The sequence below is a fragment of the Ursus arctos genome, unplaced genomic scaffold, assembly GCF_023065955.2.
Source record: "Ursus arctos isolate Adak ecotype North America unplaced genomic scaffold, UrsArc2.0 scaffold_8, whole genome shotgun sequence".
Lineage (NCBI taxonomy): Eukaryota > Metazoa > Chordata > Mammalia > Carnivora > Ursidae > Ursus > Ursus arctos.
Genome location: NW_026623100.1, coordinates 51,343,728 through 51,363,787, shown reverse-complemented (window position 1 = coordinate 51,363,787; position 20,060 = coordinate 51,343,728). Strand labels below are relative to the sequence as shown.

The 20,060-nt window shown below is 39.7% G+C and overlaps 1 protein-coding gene across 3 annotated transcripts in view; it reads right to left on the bottom strand.

The window, feature by feature from the left end:
- NPHP1 (nephrocystin 1) overlaps nucleotides 1-20,060 on the bottom strand; it is a 93,251-nt gene that overhangs the window by 40,218 nt on the left and 32,973 nt on the right. For all 3 annotated transcript variants that reach the window (XM_057309099.1, XM_026480208.4, XM_026480192.4), the window contains exons 12-18: nucleotides 19,659-19,733; nucleotides 17,793-17,903; nucleotides 16,461-16,543; nucleotides 14,155-14,231; nucleotides 13,156-13,255; nucleotides 3,654-3,766; nucleotides 144-217 (exon numbers count right to left, since the gene is read on the bottom strand). In XM_057309099.1, coding sequence (XP_057165082.1) covers nucleotides 144-217; nucleotides 3,654-3,766; nucleotides 13,156-13,255; nucleotides 14,155-14,231; nucleotides 16,461-16,543; nucleotides 17,793-17,903; nucleotides 19,659-19,733 — 633 coding nt within the window. The remainder of the gene's footprint in view (nucleotides 1-143; nucleotides 218-3,653; nucleotides 3,767-13,155; nucleotides 13,256-14,154; nucleotides 14,232-16,460; nucleotides 16,544-17,792; nucleotides 17,904-19,658; nucleotides 19,734-20,060) is intronic.

The window sequence follows — 20,060 nt, the reverse complement described above, 5'->3', positions numbered from 1 at the left end:
ACAATGGACAGGGGTTGGGAGACACTGTCCAAATAGGGAAAAACCCCAAACAAACCCTAGAGCAGGTGTCAGAATTCACTAACATGGTGTGTTTAACTGCTTTCAGAACCCATCAGGTTTCCATAATGATGTGTGGTACCCACCCTGAGCGCGTCCATCATGTCAGGCTGCTCCAAGAGCTGGGGGAAGGTGGCCAACACTAGGTTACTAACTAAATCTGAAATACAAAAGAACAAAAAGAATTTTAATTAACTTCATCCAATGTATTTGACTGCAACAGACATAAAAACATTCATTCAGATGAAAATTACTGTGCCACATGATTTACTGATAACACATTCTACACACTTTAACCTCTAGGAGGGCTCAAAGCTTTCTGCTCAACCTCCAGCCATCCCTATGTCCATACCCCAGGGAATTCTGAAATGAGTCTTGTACCAAGTAGAGAGAGCTTGTAGGGTGAAAGTAAAGTGGCTCTGAACAGAATAAAACTAGAAAATTTTGTTCTTTCTTTGCTGTTTTCCAACCTTTCTTCCTTATGACATAACAGCAGTATAGTAAAAGGAACTAGTTAGAGAACTTTTACAACTCAACACCAAAAAGCCAAATAATCCAATTAAAAAATGGGCAGAAGACATAAACAGACATTTCTCCAAGGAAGACATACAGATGGCCAACAGACACATGAAAGATGCTCAATATAACTAATCATCAAGGACATGAAAATCAAAACCACAATGTGAGGGGCGCCTGGGTGGCTCAGTCGGTTAAGTGTCCAACTCTTGATTTCAGCTCAGATCATGATCTCATGCTGTGAGATCAAGCATCGGGCTCCATGCTGGGCATGGAGTCTGCTTAAGAGTCTCTCTCTCCCTTGCCCTTTGCCCCTCCCCCACCCATTCGCCCTCTCTCTCTCTAAAAAAAAAAAAACCCACAAACCACAACAAGATATCACCTTGCACCTGTCACAATGGCTAAAATAAAAAACACAAGAAACAACAAGTATTGGCAAGGATGTGGAGAAAATGGAACCCCATGCACTACTGGTGGGAATGCAAACTGGGGCAGACACTGTGGGAAACAGTGTGGAAGGTCTTCAAAAAATTAAAAATGGAATTATCATATGATCCAGCAGTTCCAATAGTGGTATTTACCCAAAGAATCTGAAAACACTAATTTGAAAAGATATATGTGCCTCCATGTTTAATGCAGCATTATTCACAATAGCCAAATTATGGAAGCAACCCAGTAGCCACAGACTGATGAATGGGTACAGAAGAGATACACACACAGACTACAGACACACACACACACACAGAGAGACACTGGAATATTACTTAGCCATAAAAAAGAATGTAATCTCGCCAACTGCAATACCATGGATGGATCTAGAAGGTATAATGCTAAGCAAAATAAGTCAGTCAGAGAAAGACAAATCCCATATGATTTCACTCATATATGGAATTTAAGAAACAAAACAAATGAACAAAGAAGAAAAGACAAACTGAGAAACAGACTCTTAATTACAGAAAACAAACTAATGGTTACCAGAGGGGAGATGGATGGGTGATGGGTGAAACAGATGAAGGGGATGAAGAGTACACTTATCGCAATGAGCACTGAGTAATGTATAGAAGCACTGAATCACTATATGGTACACCTGAAACTAATATAACGCTGTGTATTACCTATACTAGAATTAAAAAAAAAAAGCAACCAGTTAGGAGGCATCCCTGCTCTCAGAAGGTTGAACAGGAACCAATTAGTGCCAGGGGACAGGAGATGTGGGGCAGGCTGCTCAGGCTTGACTCCAGTCCACCAGAGCTCGGGGAAGGACCCCAGAACTGGTATTTGGGGTCAATGGATGGTGGTGGATGAAAATGAAAGGAATCAGGAGTTGAGGATTCTAGCCATAGGCCTAAATACCGTGTAGGAGAATACTGATATTCCACAATAAATAATGGCACATGAAAGATCTGTGCAAAGAAGCACAGCAGGAAAGACGCCCCTGAAATGGCATGGGCAATATAGTCTACGGCCTTGTGTCCTCAGTAGAGAAAAATGTTTCCTCTAGGTCTTACCAGGTTTATTCTGATGGTCAGATTCAAATGATGACAACGGTTCTGAGTAATCTCCTTACCAACAGAAAAGCTAATAAGCCTTATCCTCTCTAAGAAGACATATCATTCATGAAATTTTTCTAGAGTCATTGAAATAAATTCAAAGGCAAGTGATGATGAAAAAGCTTAAAGTGTCCTTCCCTTGGAGTTATAATTATCCCTCGAGAAATGGTGGTACTTCCCTGACACAGAGTTCCATTTCTATTTCCCTACCTGGTGCTCAGTCCCTGGGAAAGGACTCCTGTCTAACCATGAACTCTACTCATTCATGAGTGCTAAGCCATTGTAGGGCTCTTGGTCTTACTCCAGGCACACTAGACCGCTTTCAACTGTGATCCCTCCAACATACTTGGGTTGTCTTGCCTTGGGTATTCAGATACACTGGCCCCTCTGCCCAGACATGCTTTTCCCACACACCTCTAACTCCTCTCTCAGGTCTTATCTTAAATATTACTTGCCTAGAGACTTCCCTAAGGTCTTCCTAGTATATGCTCATGTTGGCTTTCTTCCTTTGGAACACTTATTTTAGAAGGTTTAAAAGGATTACTCATATAATTTTGTGTTTGAAGTCTTGTCACTCCACCAGGGTAGGGATACCCATGCTTGTCTCATCCATCACCGGGCCTAGTACAATGCCTGGCATATAGGAGGCACTCAATACATATCTGCTTACTGATTTACTGAATTCAAAGACTAGTCATTAAAATTAACCTTTTTTTTTTTTTTTTAGAGGCAATTCTCTCTCTCTCCCTCTTTTTTTTTTTTTTTTTTTTTTTAAGATTTTAGTTATTTATTCCAGGGAGAGGGGGAGGGACAGAGGGAGAGGGATAAGCAGACTCTGTCCTGAATGTGGAGCCCAACACAGGGCTCAGTCCCAGGACCCTGAGATCATGACCTGAGCCAAAACCAAGAGTTGGATGCTTAATCCACTGAGCCACCCATGCACCCCTAGAGGCAATTCTTATAACACATGTATATCTGTTTGCAAGTTCAATCATGTGTTACAACTCATTGATTTTTAAAAAAATTAGTTTTTAACAGTTTACTGGGAAAAAGTTTCAAGCTCACAAAGAAGTTACAAGAATAAAAATAGAACACCTGAATACCTCTTACCTATATTCAATTTTTCCTAATCAGTTGATATTAAAACTTCATGCATTAAGAACCAGTTATTTTGGGTGACTTTTGGTCTCTTCCCAAAAAGATGATGTACATGCAAACGTGGTAAAACCAGGTTATTCAAGACATTGAGGGAAAACATCTGAGTTTCAAGATCTCAAATTTCCAGAATTTCTAATGTGAAAATATGAATATTGTAAATAACTGAATACATACTGAGCTTACACAGGGTATACACAGGTGCACAATGGAGTACAATGCTGTGCATCTGAGGTAATCTATTGACATTGATGCCATTCTAAATATTTTACTCCAAATGTCACCTTCAGAAGCAGAAGATAAAGGATGGCGTAGGTTATATGTACTCAAAGCATGATGCATTATTGTACATAAGGAAATTGCAAAGACACTTACCAGTGCTTTGCATGCTCATCCTGTCTTTCAGGAGTACATCTCCAAGAATTTGGCGATAAAATATCAACAAATGAATGGAACACATACTTCCAATTAATGTTTCTGGCAGTAAACTGTTAAAGAAGAAGCACATGTATTCATTAATCAACCCCCTACAATCCAACTTACAGTGCTTTTAAAATATATACTTACTACTTTAATGAACAGTTCCAAATTTTGCTTCATTACTGAAAATTTTTTTAACAATTTTAAAGAAAATTTCCCCTATAAGTTGCCTACAGTAAACTTCAGAAAAACTAACATTTCTTTTTTTTAAACTAATATTTCTATGTGTATACCTTCAAGTCTAAACTGTTTTGCCATTCTTCTGTTTTCATTTTAGCATATACACCCATGTTAAATGTTAAATAAAAAAGAAAAGTCATCAATTAAGTATTTAGGGAAGAAAGGGACTAGTCAGCTACAATTTTTGACAAAGCCATGTGGCCACCCCTCCCAACTGGATGAATGAAGAGGAAACAGGAGTTCAGACTATTCATGGTGCCGGGTGGAACTTGGGAGGGTGCGGCAGATCTGGACTGAATTCCTAGCTATTGTGGCTTTGAGTTAATTAATTATTGTCCTTGTGTTTTGGTTTCCTCATTTGTAGAATGCAGATAGTAATACCTCCATTTCAGAGGCTTACTAAAAGGATTAAATTGAGTTAAGTGTGAGGTGCTTAATGTAATGCCTGGTCCATAGTAAGAGCTCAAAAACCAAAGAAATTTTCAATATTGATGGTAAGTTGGTATCTGTTTAAAATAGACTGTTATAACTTAAAAATATTAATGTAATTCCCCATAATAACCACAAAGAAAAAAAATCTATTGAATATAGACAAAGAAAATGAAAAAGGAATAAAAATGTGTCACTACAAAAAAATTAATCAAACACAAAGGAAGGCATTAAGGGAGGAAATGAGCACAGTGCCCCAGAGGTCCCCCAGAAGATGTACAAAAAACAAATAACAAAATGGCAATACTAAGTTGTTCCCTATCAGTGATTACTTTAAACATAAATGGATTAAACTCCCCAATCAAAAGACACAGATTGGCAGAATGAACAGAAAAACAGGATCTAACTGTATTCTATCTACAAGAAGCTCACTTTAGATCTATGGACACTCATGGGTTGAAAATGAAAGGATAGACAAAGACACTCCATGCAAATAGTAAATAGAAGAGGGCAGGGGTGGCTATAATAATATCAGACAAAATAGACTTTAAGTAAAAAAAAAAAACTGTTAAAAGAGACAAAGAAGGATATTATATGATGGTAAAAGGGTCAATGCACCAAGAAGATACAAAAATTATAACATATGCAACAAATATTAGAGATCTTAAATATAGGAAGCAGACATCAACAAAACTGAGGAGAGAAATACACAGATCTACAATCATAGTAAGAGACTCTAATACACCACTTTCAATAGAGAACAACCAGACAAAAGATCAATAAGGAAATAGAAGACAACACTGTAGGCCAACTGTAACTAAAACATATACAGAACACTTTGCTCAGTAATAGCAGAATACACATTTTTCTCAAGTGTACATGGGACATTCTCCAGGACAGGCTACAACACCAGTCTTAATGTTAGGCTGTTAGGCTACATATGTTAGCCTACAACACCAGTCTTAATAATTTAAAAGATTGAAATCATACAAAGTATCTATTCTGATCACAATGGAATGAAATTAGAAATCAACAGCAGAAGGAAAACTAGAAAATTCCAAATATGTGGCGATTAAACATCACACTCTTACGTAATCAATGGCTCAAAGAGGAACTCACAAGGAAAACTAGAAAATATCTTGAGACAAATAAAATGAAAGCAAACATAACAAAACTTATGAGATGCAGTGAAAGCAGTGCTAAGAGGGAAAGTTTATAGCTATAAATGCTTACATTAATAAAAAAGAAAGATCTCAAATCAACCCCCTAACTTTAAACCTTAAGGAACTAGGAAAGAAAAAAAAACAAATGAAACCTAAATGTAGCAAAAGGAAAGAAATAATAAAGATTAGAGCAGAGATGAACAAAACAGAATAGAAAACAACAGAGAAAATCAATGAAAACAAGGATTGTTTCTTTGCAAAGATCAACAAAATTGACACCTTTAGCTAGAGGACTAAGAAAAAAAGAAGATTCAAGTTATAAAATCAGAAATGAAGAGATGTTACTACTGGTTTTACAAAAATAAAAAAGGATTGTAAGGCAGTACTATGAATAATTATATATCCACAAGTTGGATAATCTAGACGAAATGGACAAATTCCTAGAAACACAAAACCTACCAAGGCCGAATCAGGAATAAATAGAAAATCTGAATAGATTTATAACTAGTAAGGAGATTGAATCAGTAATCAAAGACCTCCCAATGAATAAAACCCCAGGACCAGATGGTTTCACTGGTTTATACACACTATGAACAAGTGGAATCTATTCCTGGAACGCAAGGATGGTTCAACATTAAAAAATCAATCAGTGTGATACACTACATTAACAGAATGAAGGAAAAAACCCACGTGATCTTCTCAACTGATGCTGAAAAAGAATTTGACAAAATTCAATACCTTTTCATAATAAAAGCACTCAACAATCCTAGGAATAGAAGAAAACTACCTCCACATAATGAACGCCATTTGTGAAAATCCCACAGCTAACATCATATTCAATGGTGAAAGACCATAAGATTTTTCCGTTAAGATCAGAAACAACACAAGGATGCCTGTTTTCACCACTTATATTCAACATAGTAGTAGAGTCCTAGCCAGAGCCCGAGGCAAGAAAGAGGAACAAAAGGCACCCAAATTGGAAAAGAATAAGTAAAATTATCTCTGTTCACAGACAACATGGTCTTATATGTAGAAAACCCTAAAGATCCTACAAAAAAACTGTTTAAATAAACAAATTCAGCAAAGCTGTAGGATATAAAATCAGCATACAAAACTAGTCATGTTTCCATACACTAATAATAAATAATTTGAAAACAAAATTAAAACCAATTCCATACAAAATAACATCAAAAAGAAGAAAATACTTATAAAAATAGAAACAAAATTTCAATATTATTTCAAAAATAATAACCTGGAAACACGACAAGTGAGTGTTTTAAAATCCTGACACATGACACGTAATAAGTGCCTACTGGGAATATACTGAGCACAAGAGCTAATGTTAGAAGATATTCAAGAAAATGTCTTGAATCATTCTAAATATACATTTTCTAAATACTATTTTTAGAAATACGTGAACTCTGTTATTAAGCATAAAGAATGACCACACAGGAAATCTTGAAAACCTTGCAAACCATGTCCTGTTATTAAGGAGGAAAATACTTTTGGGCTAAGAAAAACCATCAAAAGTTAAAAAAAGAGACCTCAACTTTTGCAAATTAATCCTTTATTTTAATTTCTAGAATAAGTATTTTAGAAGGGAACACTAGTCACAGAGGTAATGTTCAGGCTTCCAGCCTGTTGGAAGAGAACAGAATGAATATGATCCCTATGGCGGTGCAGGGGCAATGGGTTCCCAAGGGGTAGCTTTATGGAATTTAGTAAGTATCCTTGACCACTTCCTAACCCTGGCATTTTTAGAAACATCCAAAAAATGCAAGACAGGTTCTCTGACATGCATACAGGGCATCAGGCACACAAAGTTAGAAATTGTTGTTTTCTACCACTGCTACGATGCTGGTCTTGTGTTCGACCTGGATTTCAAAGACTGGTTGTGGCGGATCAGTTAAGCTGCCTGATGTCACCACATGCCTGCTCAGTGTTCAGCTGATATTCCTAAGGCTTGTTCCACATCCTGTCCTCTGGTCGATGGCCCATTTGGGCAGTGTTTCGGCTGCCTGCCCAAACCATGGCTCATGCTGAAGAACAGCCAGTGACTTTGCTAGAGGAAGGGGTGGAACCTTCCTTCCATTTTTCCCTCTCCTCTCACAGACCCGCCTGCTCTGTCTGGCTGGCCTCGCTGCCAGCCTGTGGTAGAGGCCTTCGTTCCTCCCACAGTGTGGGCACTCCTTTCCTTCTGGAGCTTCCCCACAACATGAGGCAGGCCTGCTGCACTTTATTAGTTTTCTTTAGGGAAATTCTCTGATTTTCCCAAACCCAAGATGACCAGAAAGCTCTGGGCTACAGAGGTTGGCTAAGCTGAAGAAGTAAAACTGTGTTTCTTTCTGATCTCACAGATTCCCCAGCAAACTCTGATGGCGGAAGTGCAATGGATGTAATCATGGGCCCTAGGCTAGTAACACAATTACCTCATTTATTTTTAGAAAAAATACAATGGAAGTGAAAGAGAAAAAAAAGATCAGAGACCTCAAAAAGGCAAAGACAAACAAGTTTATAGCACATTTATACATAAGCACACAGCCTACTTCTGTAGACCAGTATTTCTTGGGCTTCTGAACTCATGCACTGGGAGTCTGGGTCGAAATTCAGAGTTTGCCCTCATCAGAGTTTGCCCTCTCCCTCTCCTGCCTTTGGCCAAATCACATCAGGGTAAAAACCCCATTGGAAAATAACTCCAAAATTAGAATGGCAAGTCTCAGTGAAACTGAAGGATCTCTTTGCTCCCTCTTTCCTCTCACTCTGACAGGGCCACCATGATTACAACTGTCTCCATAAAAGGAGTCCCATGGGCAGGATTCTGGTACTGCTTCTTTGGAAAGGAGACAAATCTTCATTGGTTAATTTGCATTTTTGCGGGTCTCCAGACATCCAAAGGTACGCACACGTAAGATTGCTGGCTGGTGAGAGGGCTGTATGAAGCCAACTAGCAAGGGCACTGGGGAAAAATGGGCGGGAAGGCAAACTCTCACTGGGCTTCCCACCCTTGTGTCTGTGCGCACTGTTGTATCTTGTTTGGCATAATGTTAAAAGCCTCTGTCCTTTCTTCTTTAAGCAGAGGAATCTGGCCAAAAAAAGGTGGAGTTCTTAAGCAAGGGAGGGTGGGGAGAGAGGTGGGATGTACTTTTGAAGGAGAAGAGGAGGGCTGTTGGTATCATTGTTTGCCTTCCTCCCATCCACTTGAAGGTGGCAGTCGGGGCAGAGAGGGGAATGAGATGGATCAGTCCTGCCTCAGTCTCCACCTCCACGGTATGCAGGTGCAGGGCAGAGATGACCAAAAGCACCCATGCTGGTACCTAGCCTCTGCCCCTGGACCTATAGCACAGCCCTCACATCACAGCCCATGGGCTCTGCAGTGAGGCATGGGCCTCTGGATTCTCTGTGCCCATGGCCTGGTCTCTGTGAGAGCCAGCCTGAGCCTAGGCTGTACCAGAGAGTTGCCCCAACCCACACTTGACACTACCAGGCATACACATTTCTGGATCATGCAAAGTAGAGTGGCAATGCTCAGGTGCCCCTCTGGGCTCTAGGAGGAGAGAAGAATACATACCAAGATAAGGTGGGGGGACTTCAGGGACAGCAGGAGGCAGAGTAGAGGTCCTAAGAAGTAGGCTTTTACCTAGCAGGAAGAATTCTACCTTGAAATTATTTAGCAAACATCTTTCAGGTGCCTAGTATATGCTGTTATCAAACAAGCACTTTAGTTCCTGAGGTCTGGAGGGCAAGAACTCAAGACCTTTCTCTGAGAACCAGCATACAGAACACTCACTGCTTTGGAAGCATGGGCCTGCCTACCTGACCTCTGCACTGCCCAGTCAAATCTGATCTCTAGATTGTAAAAAGTATCTTGGAACCAGTATCTGGGGCCAAACCAACACTATTAAGAGCTGTACTTGAACACCTGGGAGTACTTGGGGACTCTTGGAGGCTTACCAATGAGATGAGGAGTGGGAGGCTGAAGAAGCAGGAAGAATGAAGCCAAACAGGATTTTGGCTTTTCTTTTACAAAGACTGCTACTGTCCCTTTTTTCTTTTTTAATCTTGAAAAATAACAATTTTCCAAGGAAAGACTGGCCAAAAAAGGGAATTTACAAGTGCTATAAACACCTGGGGGGGCAGTCAAGAAAATGAAAAATATTCATGAACACATTATTAATGTTATTGAAAGATTTAGTTTTTTTTTTAAAGATTTTATTTATTTATTTGACAGAGAAAGAGAGAGAGGGAACACAAGCAGGGGGAGTGGGAGAGGGACAAGCAGACTCCCCACCAAGCAGGGAGCCCGACGCAGGGCTCGATCCCGGGACTCTGGGATCATGACCTGAGCCAAAGGCAGATGCTTAACTGACTGAGTAGTCATGCTTAACTGACTGAGTTACCCAGGTGCCCTGAAAGATTTAATTGTTAATACTAGAATTATGAAACACATTTCAATATCAGATATAAGAACAAGGAATATTTAAACTAAGGGCATGATCCAGAATGAGAAAAGCAACAATTCAGGGGTGCCTGGGTGGCTCAGTCATTAAGCGTCTGCCTTCGGCTCAGGTCATGATCCCAGGGTCCTGGGATCAAGCCCCACATCGGGCTCCCTGGTCAGTGGGAAGTCTGCTTCTCCCTCTCCCTCTGCTTATGTTTTCTCTCTCCCTGTGTCTCTCTCTGTCAAATAAATAAAATCTAAAAAAAAAAAAAAAAAAAGAAAAAGAAAGGAAAGCAACAATTCAGGAGGCTATGCCAAGTTTTCATCTCTTACTCTGTTTCTTGGTAATCAGCAAGCAAGAAGCAAGTTGTGGTGGGGCAGGTCAACTTCACCAGTTTCTGTTCCCAGGCCTTGCTCTTTCCTTCCACCCCTCTTGTCCACCATATGCCCTCTGTGTTGGGTTCCTTCTCTCCACGACTTCCTATCTTCACATGTGCACATCTCTCCCATCCTTCAAAGCCTGTTTCAAATCTCTCCTCATCTTACCAGCCACACAGCACATCTTCATTTAACCAAATACTATGACATATAGCACCATGGACCTGGAATTATATTTGCATTTATCTATACATATGATATAATAATAATAATAATAATAATAATAATAATAATAATAATAATGGTAAATATTTATAGCTAACACTTATTGTGTTTTACTCTGTGCCATATACTATAAAAAAAACAATCTAGGTGTTTCATACACTTTCTTTTCATTAAACCTCATTATAGCTTCATGGGGTTGATATTATTATTATTTTTTTTTTTTTAAGATTTTATTTATTTATGTGACAGAGAGACAGCCAGCGAGAGAGGGAACACAAGCAGGGGGAGCGGGAGAGGAAGAAGCAGGCTCCCAGCGGAGGAGCCCGATGTGGGACTCGATCCCGGAACGCCGGAATCACGCCCTGAGCCGAAGGCAGACGCCCAACGACTGCGCTACCCAGGCGCCCCCATGGGGTTGATATTATTATGCCCATTTAAAAGATGTAGACATTGGGATCCTGAGAAAGATAGTTAGATGACTTGTCCAAGAGGTTACTGAGTTGGAAGGTGATAGATCTGGGAACCTATTTGTGTAAAAGGTCCTTGAACTAGGTGAAGGGGATTAAGAGTACATTTATTGTGATGTATGGAATGTATGGAATTGTTAAATCACTATATTGTACACCTGAAATGAATATAACATTATATGTTAATTATACTGGAATAAAAAATCTAAAAAGAGCTCTATAAATCAATAAAAGAAAATTAACTAAAAAGTAAAATAAATTTAAAAAAGCTCCCTGAAGAAAATGCAAAGTAAAACCACCATGAGATACCATTACTCACTTATTAAAATGGCCAAAAAAAAAAAAAAAAAGATAATACCAAGAATATGACTAATTGGAACTTTCATACAATGCTATAGTCATTTTGGAAAAGAGTTTGGCAGTTTCTTATAAAATTAGAAGGATACCAGATGACCCAGCAATCCCTCTCTGAGGTATTTATACCGCTGAGAAATAAAGTCATATGACCACACACAAAAAACTTGTATGCAGATATTTAGAGCAGCTTTATTCATAATTGCCCAAACTTAGAAACAACCTAGAGGTCTATCAGTTAGTGAATGGATAAATGCATTATGGTATATCCATCAAATGAAATACTATTTAGTACAAAAAAGAACAACTTCTACTACATGCAATGGCATGGTTGACTCTCAAATGCAGCAGTACATTGGGTGAAGGAAGCCAGACTCATTGGCTACATACTGTGTGACTCCATTGGTAGGACACTGGGGAAAAGGCAAACTGCTGGGAATACAAATGGCCAACAGACACATGAAAAAATTTTCAACATCACTCAGAATCAGAGAAATACAAATCAAAACAACAATGAGATATCACCTCACATGGGTCAGAATGGCTAAAATTAACAAGTCAGGAAATGACAGATGTCGGCGAGGGTGTGGAGAAAGGGGAAACCTTTTGCATTGTTGGTGGGAATGAAAACTGTGTGGCCATTATGAAAACAGTATGGAGGTTCCTCAAAAGTTAAAAATAGAACTATCCTATGACCCGGCAATTGCACTACTGGGTATTTATCCAAAGGTTAAAAAAATGCTGATTTGAAGGGGCGCCTGCACCCTGATGTTTATAGCAGCAATGTCCACAATAGCCAAACTATGGAGAGAGCCCAGCTGTCCATCAACAGTTGAATGGATAAAGAAGATCTGGTATATACATACAATGGAATATTACTCAGCCATCAAAAAATGAAATCTCACCATTTGCAACAACGTGAATAGAACTAGAGGGTATTATGCGAAGTGAAATCAATCAATCAGAGAAAGACAATTATCATATGATCTCACTCTTTTGTGGAAATTAGGAAACAAAACAGAGGATCATAGGGGAAGGGAGGGAAAAATAAAATAAGACAAAATCAGAGAAGGAGACAAATCATGAGAGGCTCTTAACTACAGGAAACAAACTGAGGGTTGCTGGAAGGGAGGTCGGTGGGGGGACGTGGTAACTGGGTGATAGACATTAAGGAGGGCAAGTGATGTGATGAGCACTGGGTGTTAAATGCAAGTGATGAATCACTAAACTCTACCTCTGAAACTGAAAAATGAAAAACAAAGAACACAGTGTGGGAAAGAAGACAGATGAGTGGCTTCCTGACCTGAGGCTGGGGAGCTGACCACAAAGGAGACAGCTGTTTAGAGTGATGGGAATGTTCTCCATCTTGGTTGCGGTGGTAGTTACACGACTGTATACACTGGTCAAGACTCAAAGAACTGTAAACCGAGAAAGGGAAGTTTCTTGTATGTAAATTATACCTCAACTAACCTGATAGTAAAAAAAACTTCCTGATGATAGGATCATGGATGGCAAGCCCGATTTAGCCAAGTTTCTCTACTACTTCTGACCAAATGTATCACTCGAGCTAATTAGTAAACAAAAGAGTAGGCTGACTTGAATTTTCCTACCATTCCCTTTCCCTCCTGATCCTTGGCAGACGAATTAATGAGGAAAAAACTAACTGACAAAAGATGATCAAACAGGAGGAGAAGCCAAAAGCAGAGATGGTGTACAAATGCTGAAGGGCCTCAAGTTCACTGGCCAGGTAAGGGGGTACCAACCTCAGCAAGTCTCTTGATCTTCTGTTCAAAGACCTCAGTTTTACTAGGAGTTGAGGCTGCCTTCTCATTGTCATCATCTGATGGAAAACACTCCCATGTGCTTTAAAAAAATTTTTAAAAAAGGTCAAAACTTGAAGTGCTTGAGACATTGAGTTTAATAAAGTACTTTTTGCAACAAAACAAAGATTTGGGGTAAAAATAATACTTGTATGAAAAGCAGGAGTCTCTCACATACGAGCTGATACGGAGGTACAGCACGGCATTAAAGCCTACCGGCCTGCCCAAGGGGAACCAACCGACTGTCCCCTGGAGCCGCTACCACATCAGAAGCTTCGACTGCATTGCTGCCAGATTTTATAAAGGGAGAAAGCCAGTCTAAAACATGCCTGACTCCAGGTAGACCCAACTGCTTCCCAGGTCCCAAGCCCTTTCCTGTTCCAAGAAGGCGGGGCTGGCATCGCCAAGGCAGCAGCAACGCTATGTGGACCAAGTCAGGAAACAAGGACAGTTTGAAATCTGTCAGGAGCTGAGCTCTGTGCGGCAAGGATCGTATCTGCCTTACTCTCCATTTCCCCATTATCTAGCACAGCGCCTCATCAATGAATATATTAAAAGCTGCTCAATATTTGTAGAAGGCAACTCGGCGTGTATATCACAATTTGAAATGTCTACGTCCTTTAACCCAGCAACAGGCAACCTGGGAATTAGTTTATTTCATTAATTCTGTGGTGGTCACAAGTATCAGCCTGGTGTTCAAGGAGAAGGCATTAATGAATGGCCCTCATGTTTTCTGATTTCCTACATTAGAGTCTCGTGTGTGCTACCAAGAGAAGAAGCACTTAGCTAAAATGATTAGGAATTTGCTATCAAATGACTTATTTTTAAAAATCTGAATTCAAATGAAGAATGTTATGCTTATTAGAATATAGCTCTCTTTGCTGATGCATATTCTGTGTACTTTTTCAGGAAAGGAGAGAAAGCAATGCCTAAGAGCTGTACCTCTTCTGGATACTGAAGGGTCCACTTCAACACCCTTTTCATAAGGGGTGCCACCATTCAAGAAGAGCTCATATGTTCTACAAAAGAAGAGCAAAAACCCAAGTGTTTCTATTTTGAAACACTGAAATCAGTAGTGAAATATTTTTTAGCACAGATACGTCCCCAGACATTTTATTTGTCTCATTGCTAAGCGAGAATGAAAGTTGTTGATTCCTCTGTGAGGCATTATCTCCGTAAATAAAGTTTCTTTCTTAACTTTGAACTGTAGAAAATACACTTTTCCCCATTAAAATGAGAAAAATTGATGCCTTTAAAGCGTTTTGACTTTAAGGACTTAAGTTATGAATGTATTAATGATGTATTTTTTAATGTATTTTTCAAATGTTTAAATGGCATAGAAATGATAAGTAAAAAATAAAACAGGGGCGCCTGGGTGGCTCAGTCAGTTAAGTGTGTGCCTTCGGCTCAGGTCATGATCTCAGGGTCCTGAGATCAGCCTCCTGGAGTTGGGCTCCCCACTCAGTGCGGAGTCTGCTTTTCCCTCTCCCTCTACCCCTCAACAAAATAAAACAACCCTCCTACCCCCCCAAAAAACGCCATCCCTTCCCATCCCATCCTCTCTAGTCTGGTAAGGCCCTTGCCCCACTTTTTTCATGCAAATGCAAACAAATATATATACACACTGAATCTCAAAGCTGACACATTTTCTTTTAACGTTGCATTACCTAAGTATAGTAAGTAGAAGATAAAAGTCCTCTTTAATCCCACTGCATTACCTCCCTAGCTCTGCTCCTCAGAGGCAACCTCTGGGAACACTTTACATACGTTACGCCTGCCTACATATGCACACGAATAGTTTTTCCTGAACAAAAGGGGAGCCACAGCACACACACCATTCTGCAACTTGTTTTTTCCACATAATAATATACACTGGAAATGTTTATGTATCAATGCATGGGCTTCTACCTCATTTGGAAAAATAGCTGTGACTTCAGTTTTGGAAAGATGGAGTAGACACCCTGTTTCCTCCCACTAGGTACAGCTGAAAACCCTAGACATTCTTAAAAACAAAACAAAATAAATTTAAATCATAAGCAGCTTGGACTTTTACACCCTGGGAGGGTGTGCCAGATGATGTCAGAGCAGGACAAGTGGAGTCCGGACTTTGACCTCTGCCCCGTGGTAAAGAGGCCGTGCCCGTCCTTGGGGTGTAAGCAGAAGTCACAGAAGGCAGGGAGCATTATCTGAATCGATTCTCATAATAACCCTTTGGGGTCGGAGATATTACAGTCTCCCATTTTAAAGATAGGAAATTGGGGCTTGCAGGCAAGGAACCTGGAACTTGGCTTACAGATACACAGACAGAGCCAGGGCCAGAGCCCTGAATGACCTTAATCGCCATCCTGATGACTGCCCATCGTAGCTCTTCTGTGAATTGTTTGTTTACATCCTAGACTTAGATTTTTTGTGTAAGCCCATTTAAAAACTCAGGTTGTCTTTTTCTTACTAATTTTTGAGAGTCTGTTTTATATTAGGGATAATAATCTGACCATTAAGTATATACTGCCCATATTTGGTACCAGTCTGCCTTCTGGTCTTAGGTTTTAAATTCATTTACAGTGACTGCCACTATGATTTCAGTGTATCACCTATAGGAGAAAGGTACAGTCTCAGAGGACCTGGGGACCCTGGACTTAGCTTTCCCACCCACTCTTTGGAGAGAATCAGGTTCAATTTCAGCACTGTGAAATGTGCTAATACCATAGAAAATTACTGAAAAATATGCTCAGCAGAGAGTAAACAACTTTTATTATTTGTTTGTTTTAGTTATTTATTTTTTTGAGGGAGAAAGACAGAAAGTGAGCGAGCGAGCAGGGGTGGGGGAGGAGCAGAGGGAGAAGGAGAGAGAGAATCCTAAGCAGTCTCCATGCTCAGCGCAAAGCCCGATGCAGGGCTCAATCCCACCAGCCTGAGTTCATGACCTGAGCCAAAACCAAGAGTCGGATGCTCAACCGACTGAGCCACCCAGGCGCCCCTGAGGAAACATCTTTTAAAATACCTGTTCTGTAAGTGGCATTTCTTCCTAAGATGACCCTGTGCATACTGTTTTCCTATACGTTACATTTTCATATACATTATACATTCATATACATTCCTTAAATAATATTAAAATCAACACTAAAAGCCCTCTCCCAAGTTTTTGAAGTGCTAACAGAATATACACTCTGCAAACCTGAGATGTTCAGACTCTAAATAATGAATTTCTACAAAATTTTTCATTTGGAAGGAATATATAGGCAACTTACTTTGCTGGAATAGGAATTCCACTGGCATCGAAAAGTTTAAGAAACACCCAGCCACAACTTAATTCTCCTCTTTCACCGGTTGACTAGGAAATAAACGGACATACAAAACTTAATATCTGAACCAGTCAAATTTAAAAGCACATACCAAGTCCTTTAAAGGGAACAAAATTAGCATTCACTTATAGGACTAAAAAATTCTTCGCAAGAAAATAAAGTGAAACACAGTGGGTCCCATTTTCCTTGCAGGCCAGATGGCAAAGGCAGTATATAAAGTGAAAATCCTGTCCTGTCAAAATACTTTTGAAAATCCCTTAAACCTGATGATGTGGTAACTGTTGCTACTGTTTCTTGAATGATAAAAATAATTTTTGGAATGATCTAAACCACATCAGTACTACACGGGATTACGCAGCTTTGTCTCAATGAGAGATGGAATGCACAATAAATCATTTTTAATTTTTTAATCATCTGTTAGAACTTTACGTCCACTGTCAACTGCTGAGGGCCACTGGGGACTTGCTTGGGGTCCTGCTCCCCATTCCTATCCTACCCACCCATAACACATATGGATACATCTGCCTTAAAGAAATGAAAGGACGCTGTAACACTATTAATATAATAGCAGTTGGTTCTCTGGGTCACCTCGAGGCCAAGTATATATACAACAACTATCAAGGTATTATTAGAATGTGGAGACATTTAAATTACTATCATGACAAACAGGTGAAGATGACTAAGAGCACACTTATCATGAGCACGGAGCAATGTACAGAACTGCTGAATCACTATATTGTATACCTGAAACTAATACAACACTGTTAATTATGTGGAATTGAAATAAAAGACTTAATAAAATAAAAATAAATAACTATCACAGACCTACACCTACTGGTTCAATTGTTCATATGACATGAGTTAATCTAAGTTTGTAGAGCTCCCTTAATAAAAATTACCACTCTGACAGGTCCCTTCATAGAACCATCAGCCACAAGGTTAAGTACACCCCGGCCCTCTAGCACAGAGGTAAAACACCCCTGGAATGCCCCTGAACATCTTTTATCACTTTCTGTAGTCTCATCCTTTTCAAATCTTCATTCTTCAAAAGCACTGGAGTTCACTCAAGCTATAAATATAAACAAATATACTTTTATTATAAATGCTACTGAGAAAGCAGCACTATATATAAATTAGAACCACAATTCCCATTCCTCGAGAGATTAAAATTTTATTACATATAAAAGCCTCAATTATTTTACTTGTAAATACAGACTTTTTTTTTTTAAGTTCCCTTTAACTGATACATTAGAAAGGTTTATCTTTCAACTGACATACATTGCGAATATAAGAAATTCCAAGTTCAAATAATAGTCCAAGATCTGGAGAGGAAGAATTGGATCTGATAAAACAGTCACCATCGAGCAAGCAGGGCAAGATGCCAGTAACCTGAAACAATAAAGAAAACTAAGTTACTAATAAAAATTTAAAATGGGAGGGAGGTTTCAGCTCTACTTGCCTGTACGTAGTTTATACCTGTGCATAATAACAGTCTTTTAAAGAAAGCAGATGGATTGGACCAACCTACATCAATAATTTCAAGCTAAAAAATTTAAGTTTTGTGTTGAGGGAAATACCTTTACCTTCACTCACTCTTTGGTTAGAGTAGAGGCTAATGTGAAACAAGTACTGTACCGAGGTCCTCAGAGGTGTTATAAAAATAGTTTGCATATATAATATTTAAATTAACCATTGCTTTTTGTAAACAGAACTAAAACTGAAGACATCACACACACATTTGCTCAACTTTCCTGAGGCGTGTCTTGAAAATTTTCCTTTCCTTTCTCGTTTGCTCATTCCTTTTCCTCTCTCTGGACAACCACACCCCTCTGTCTTGCCTATAAAATCCTCCCCAACCCTCAAAGTCTAGTTTCTCTTCTACGAAACCTTCTCTGAGCCTGAGGGCGGGAATTCATGTCACCCTCCTCTGTGCCTCCACAGCACTGGGAGTCCCGCAACCATGGCATTCTGCCCTTGCGGTGGTTATCAACACACCCCCGCCCCCACAGGGCTACTCTAGGGATTACATGAGATCATGCCCAGGAGGACCTACCACTGTGCCTGGCACATGGACAGAGCTCCATAAACACAGGCTATTGTTATCATACCTGTATATGTTTCTTCTCCACCAACATGGAAGTTTCCACAGTGCCTAGGAAGAATGTCTCGCACCTAACAGATGCTAAATTTCACTCAACAGAGGAACTTTCTTTTTATTTATTTTTCCAAACAGTTCGTCTTTATATCCAGAAGAAATTAGGCAATTCGACCCTAAATGCTTCACATACACAGAGATGCAGCATTAGAACTGCGAAGCATTGTGCTGAAGTACAAGCAGTAGGTCCTTAGAAGATCAAACTGGACTTTCAGGAGACGCGCGATAGGCAGGTGTGGGCACTTGCAGCACACAAACCAGGTGGCTGGGCCTCCTCCACGCCCTGTGCCCTCTCCTTGAATCCCTACTGCTTCAAGGTCTTTGGATGCAGTAAGAGAAAGGTTAAAGGAGGATTTTTAGGGCACAGTGCCCCAAGGGAATTAGTTATGGCAAGTAAACACTACAGTAATGAAACTCTAGAGGCAGAAAAAAAGTAAAATAAACTGTAGACAATATTATAACGAGAACATCAAGATATCAAATCTTCATGTTCACTCACATCTATGTCATAGGGACTCCGCGGTTTGAAGCCACCTAACCTCATTCCAGTCTTTTTTTGTTCTAGGCTTGACAGTGCCTGGGTATAATGTACCAGCCCCGGGCGTCACCCTTGATTTTATCTGAAGAAAGCACAGCTCTCATTAGCATGGTTGATTTCATTTGTGAAAAACACTTCCTAAATTTATCTTTTTGTTTTCATTTTCATCAGGGGGCATTTCCTAGAATTGAACCCCGAAATCCACTGAATGAGATGATTCATAGGAATTACAACTCTGATGAGTCAGAAACAAAAATAATTTTTATCAAAGTCTTCAAAGAACATTAAATAATCTCAAGATTCAAATCTGGCCCTATATATTCTATGCTTAACACAAATACGTTATTTCGGAGATACACACGCACAGCTTTGCATACAGAAATTAATTGCCTATCACTTAACAGGTAAAAGAGATTCACGTTTCATTCCATTCCCTTAGCAGATTCCTTACCTGGGGAGAAAAGGTCCATGTTTTGGGCTTTTTAGGTTGCCATGTAGCTCTGACTGTATGAATGTTGCTCAGAACCTGAAATGAGATTTTCTTATTTGAGATCACGCTGTAGAGAGCTCTCTAAAACATCCCCACTTCTAGGGGCGCCAGGCTGGCTCAGTCAGTTAAGTGTCTGACTTTTGATTTGGGCTCAGGTTATGATCTCAGGGTCCTGGAATCCAGCCCTGGGCTCCATGCTAGGTGGGGGGGGTTCTGCCTGAGGGTTTTTCTTTGTCTCCCTCTGCCCCTCCCCCTCCTCTCTAAAATAAGTAAAATTTAAAAAATTGAAAAAGAAAACAACCAAATAGGTCACCACTTCTACATCCCAAACAGTTAACAATGAATCAGCTATACTGCGTGGAG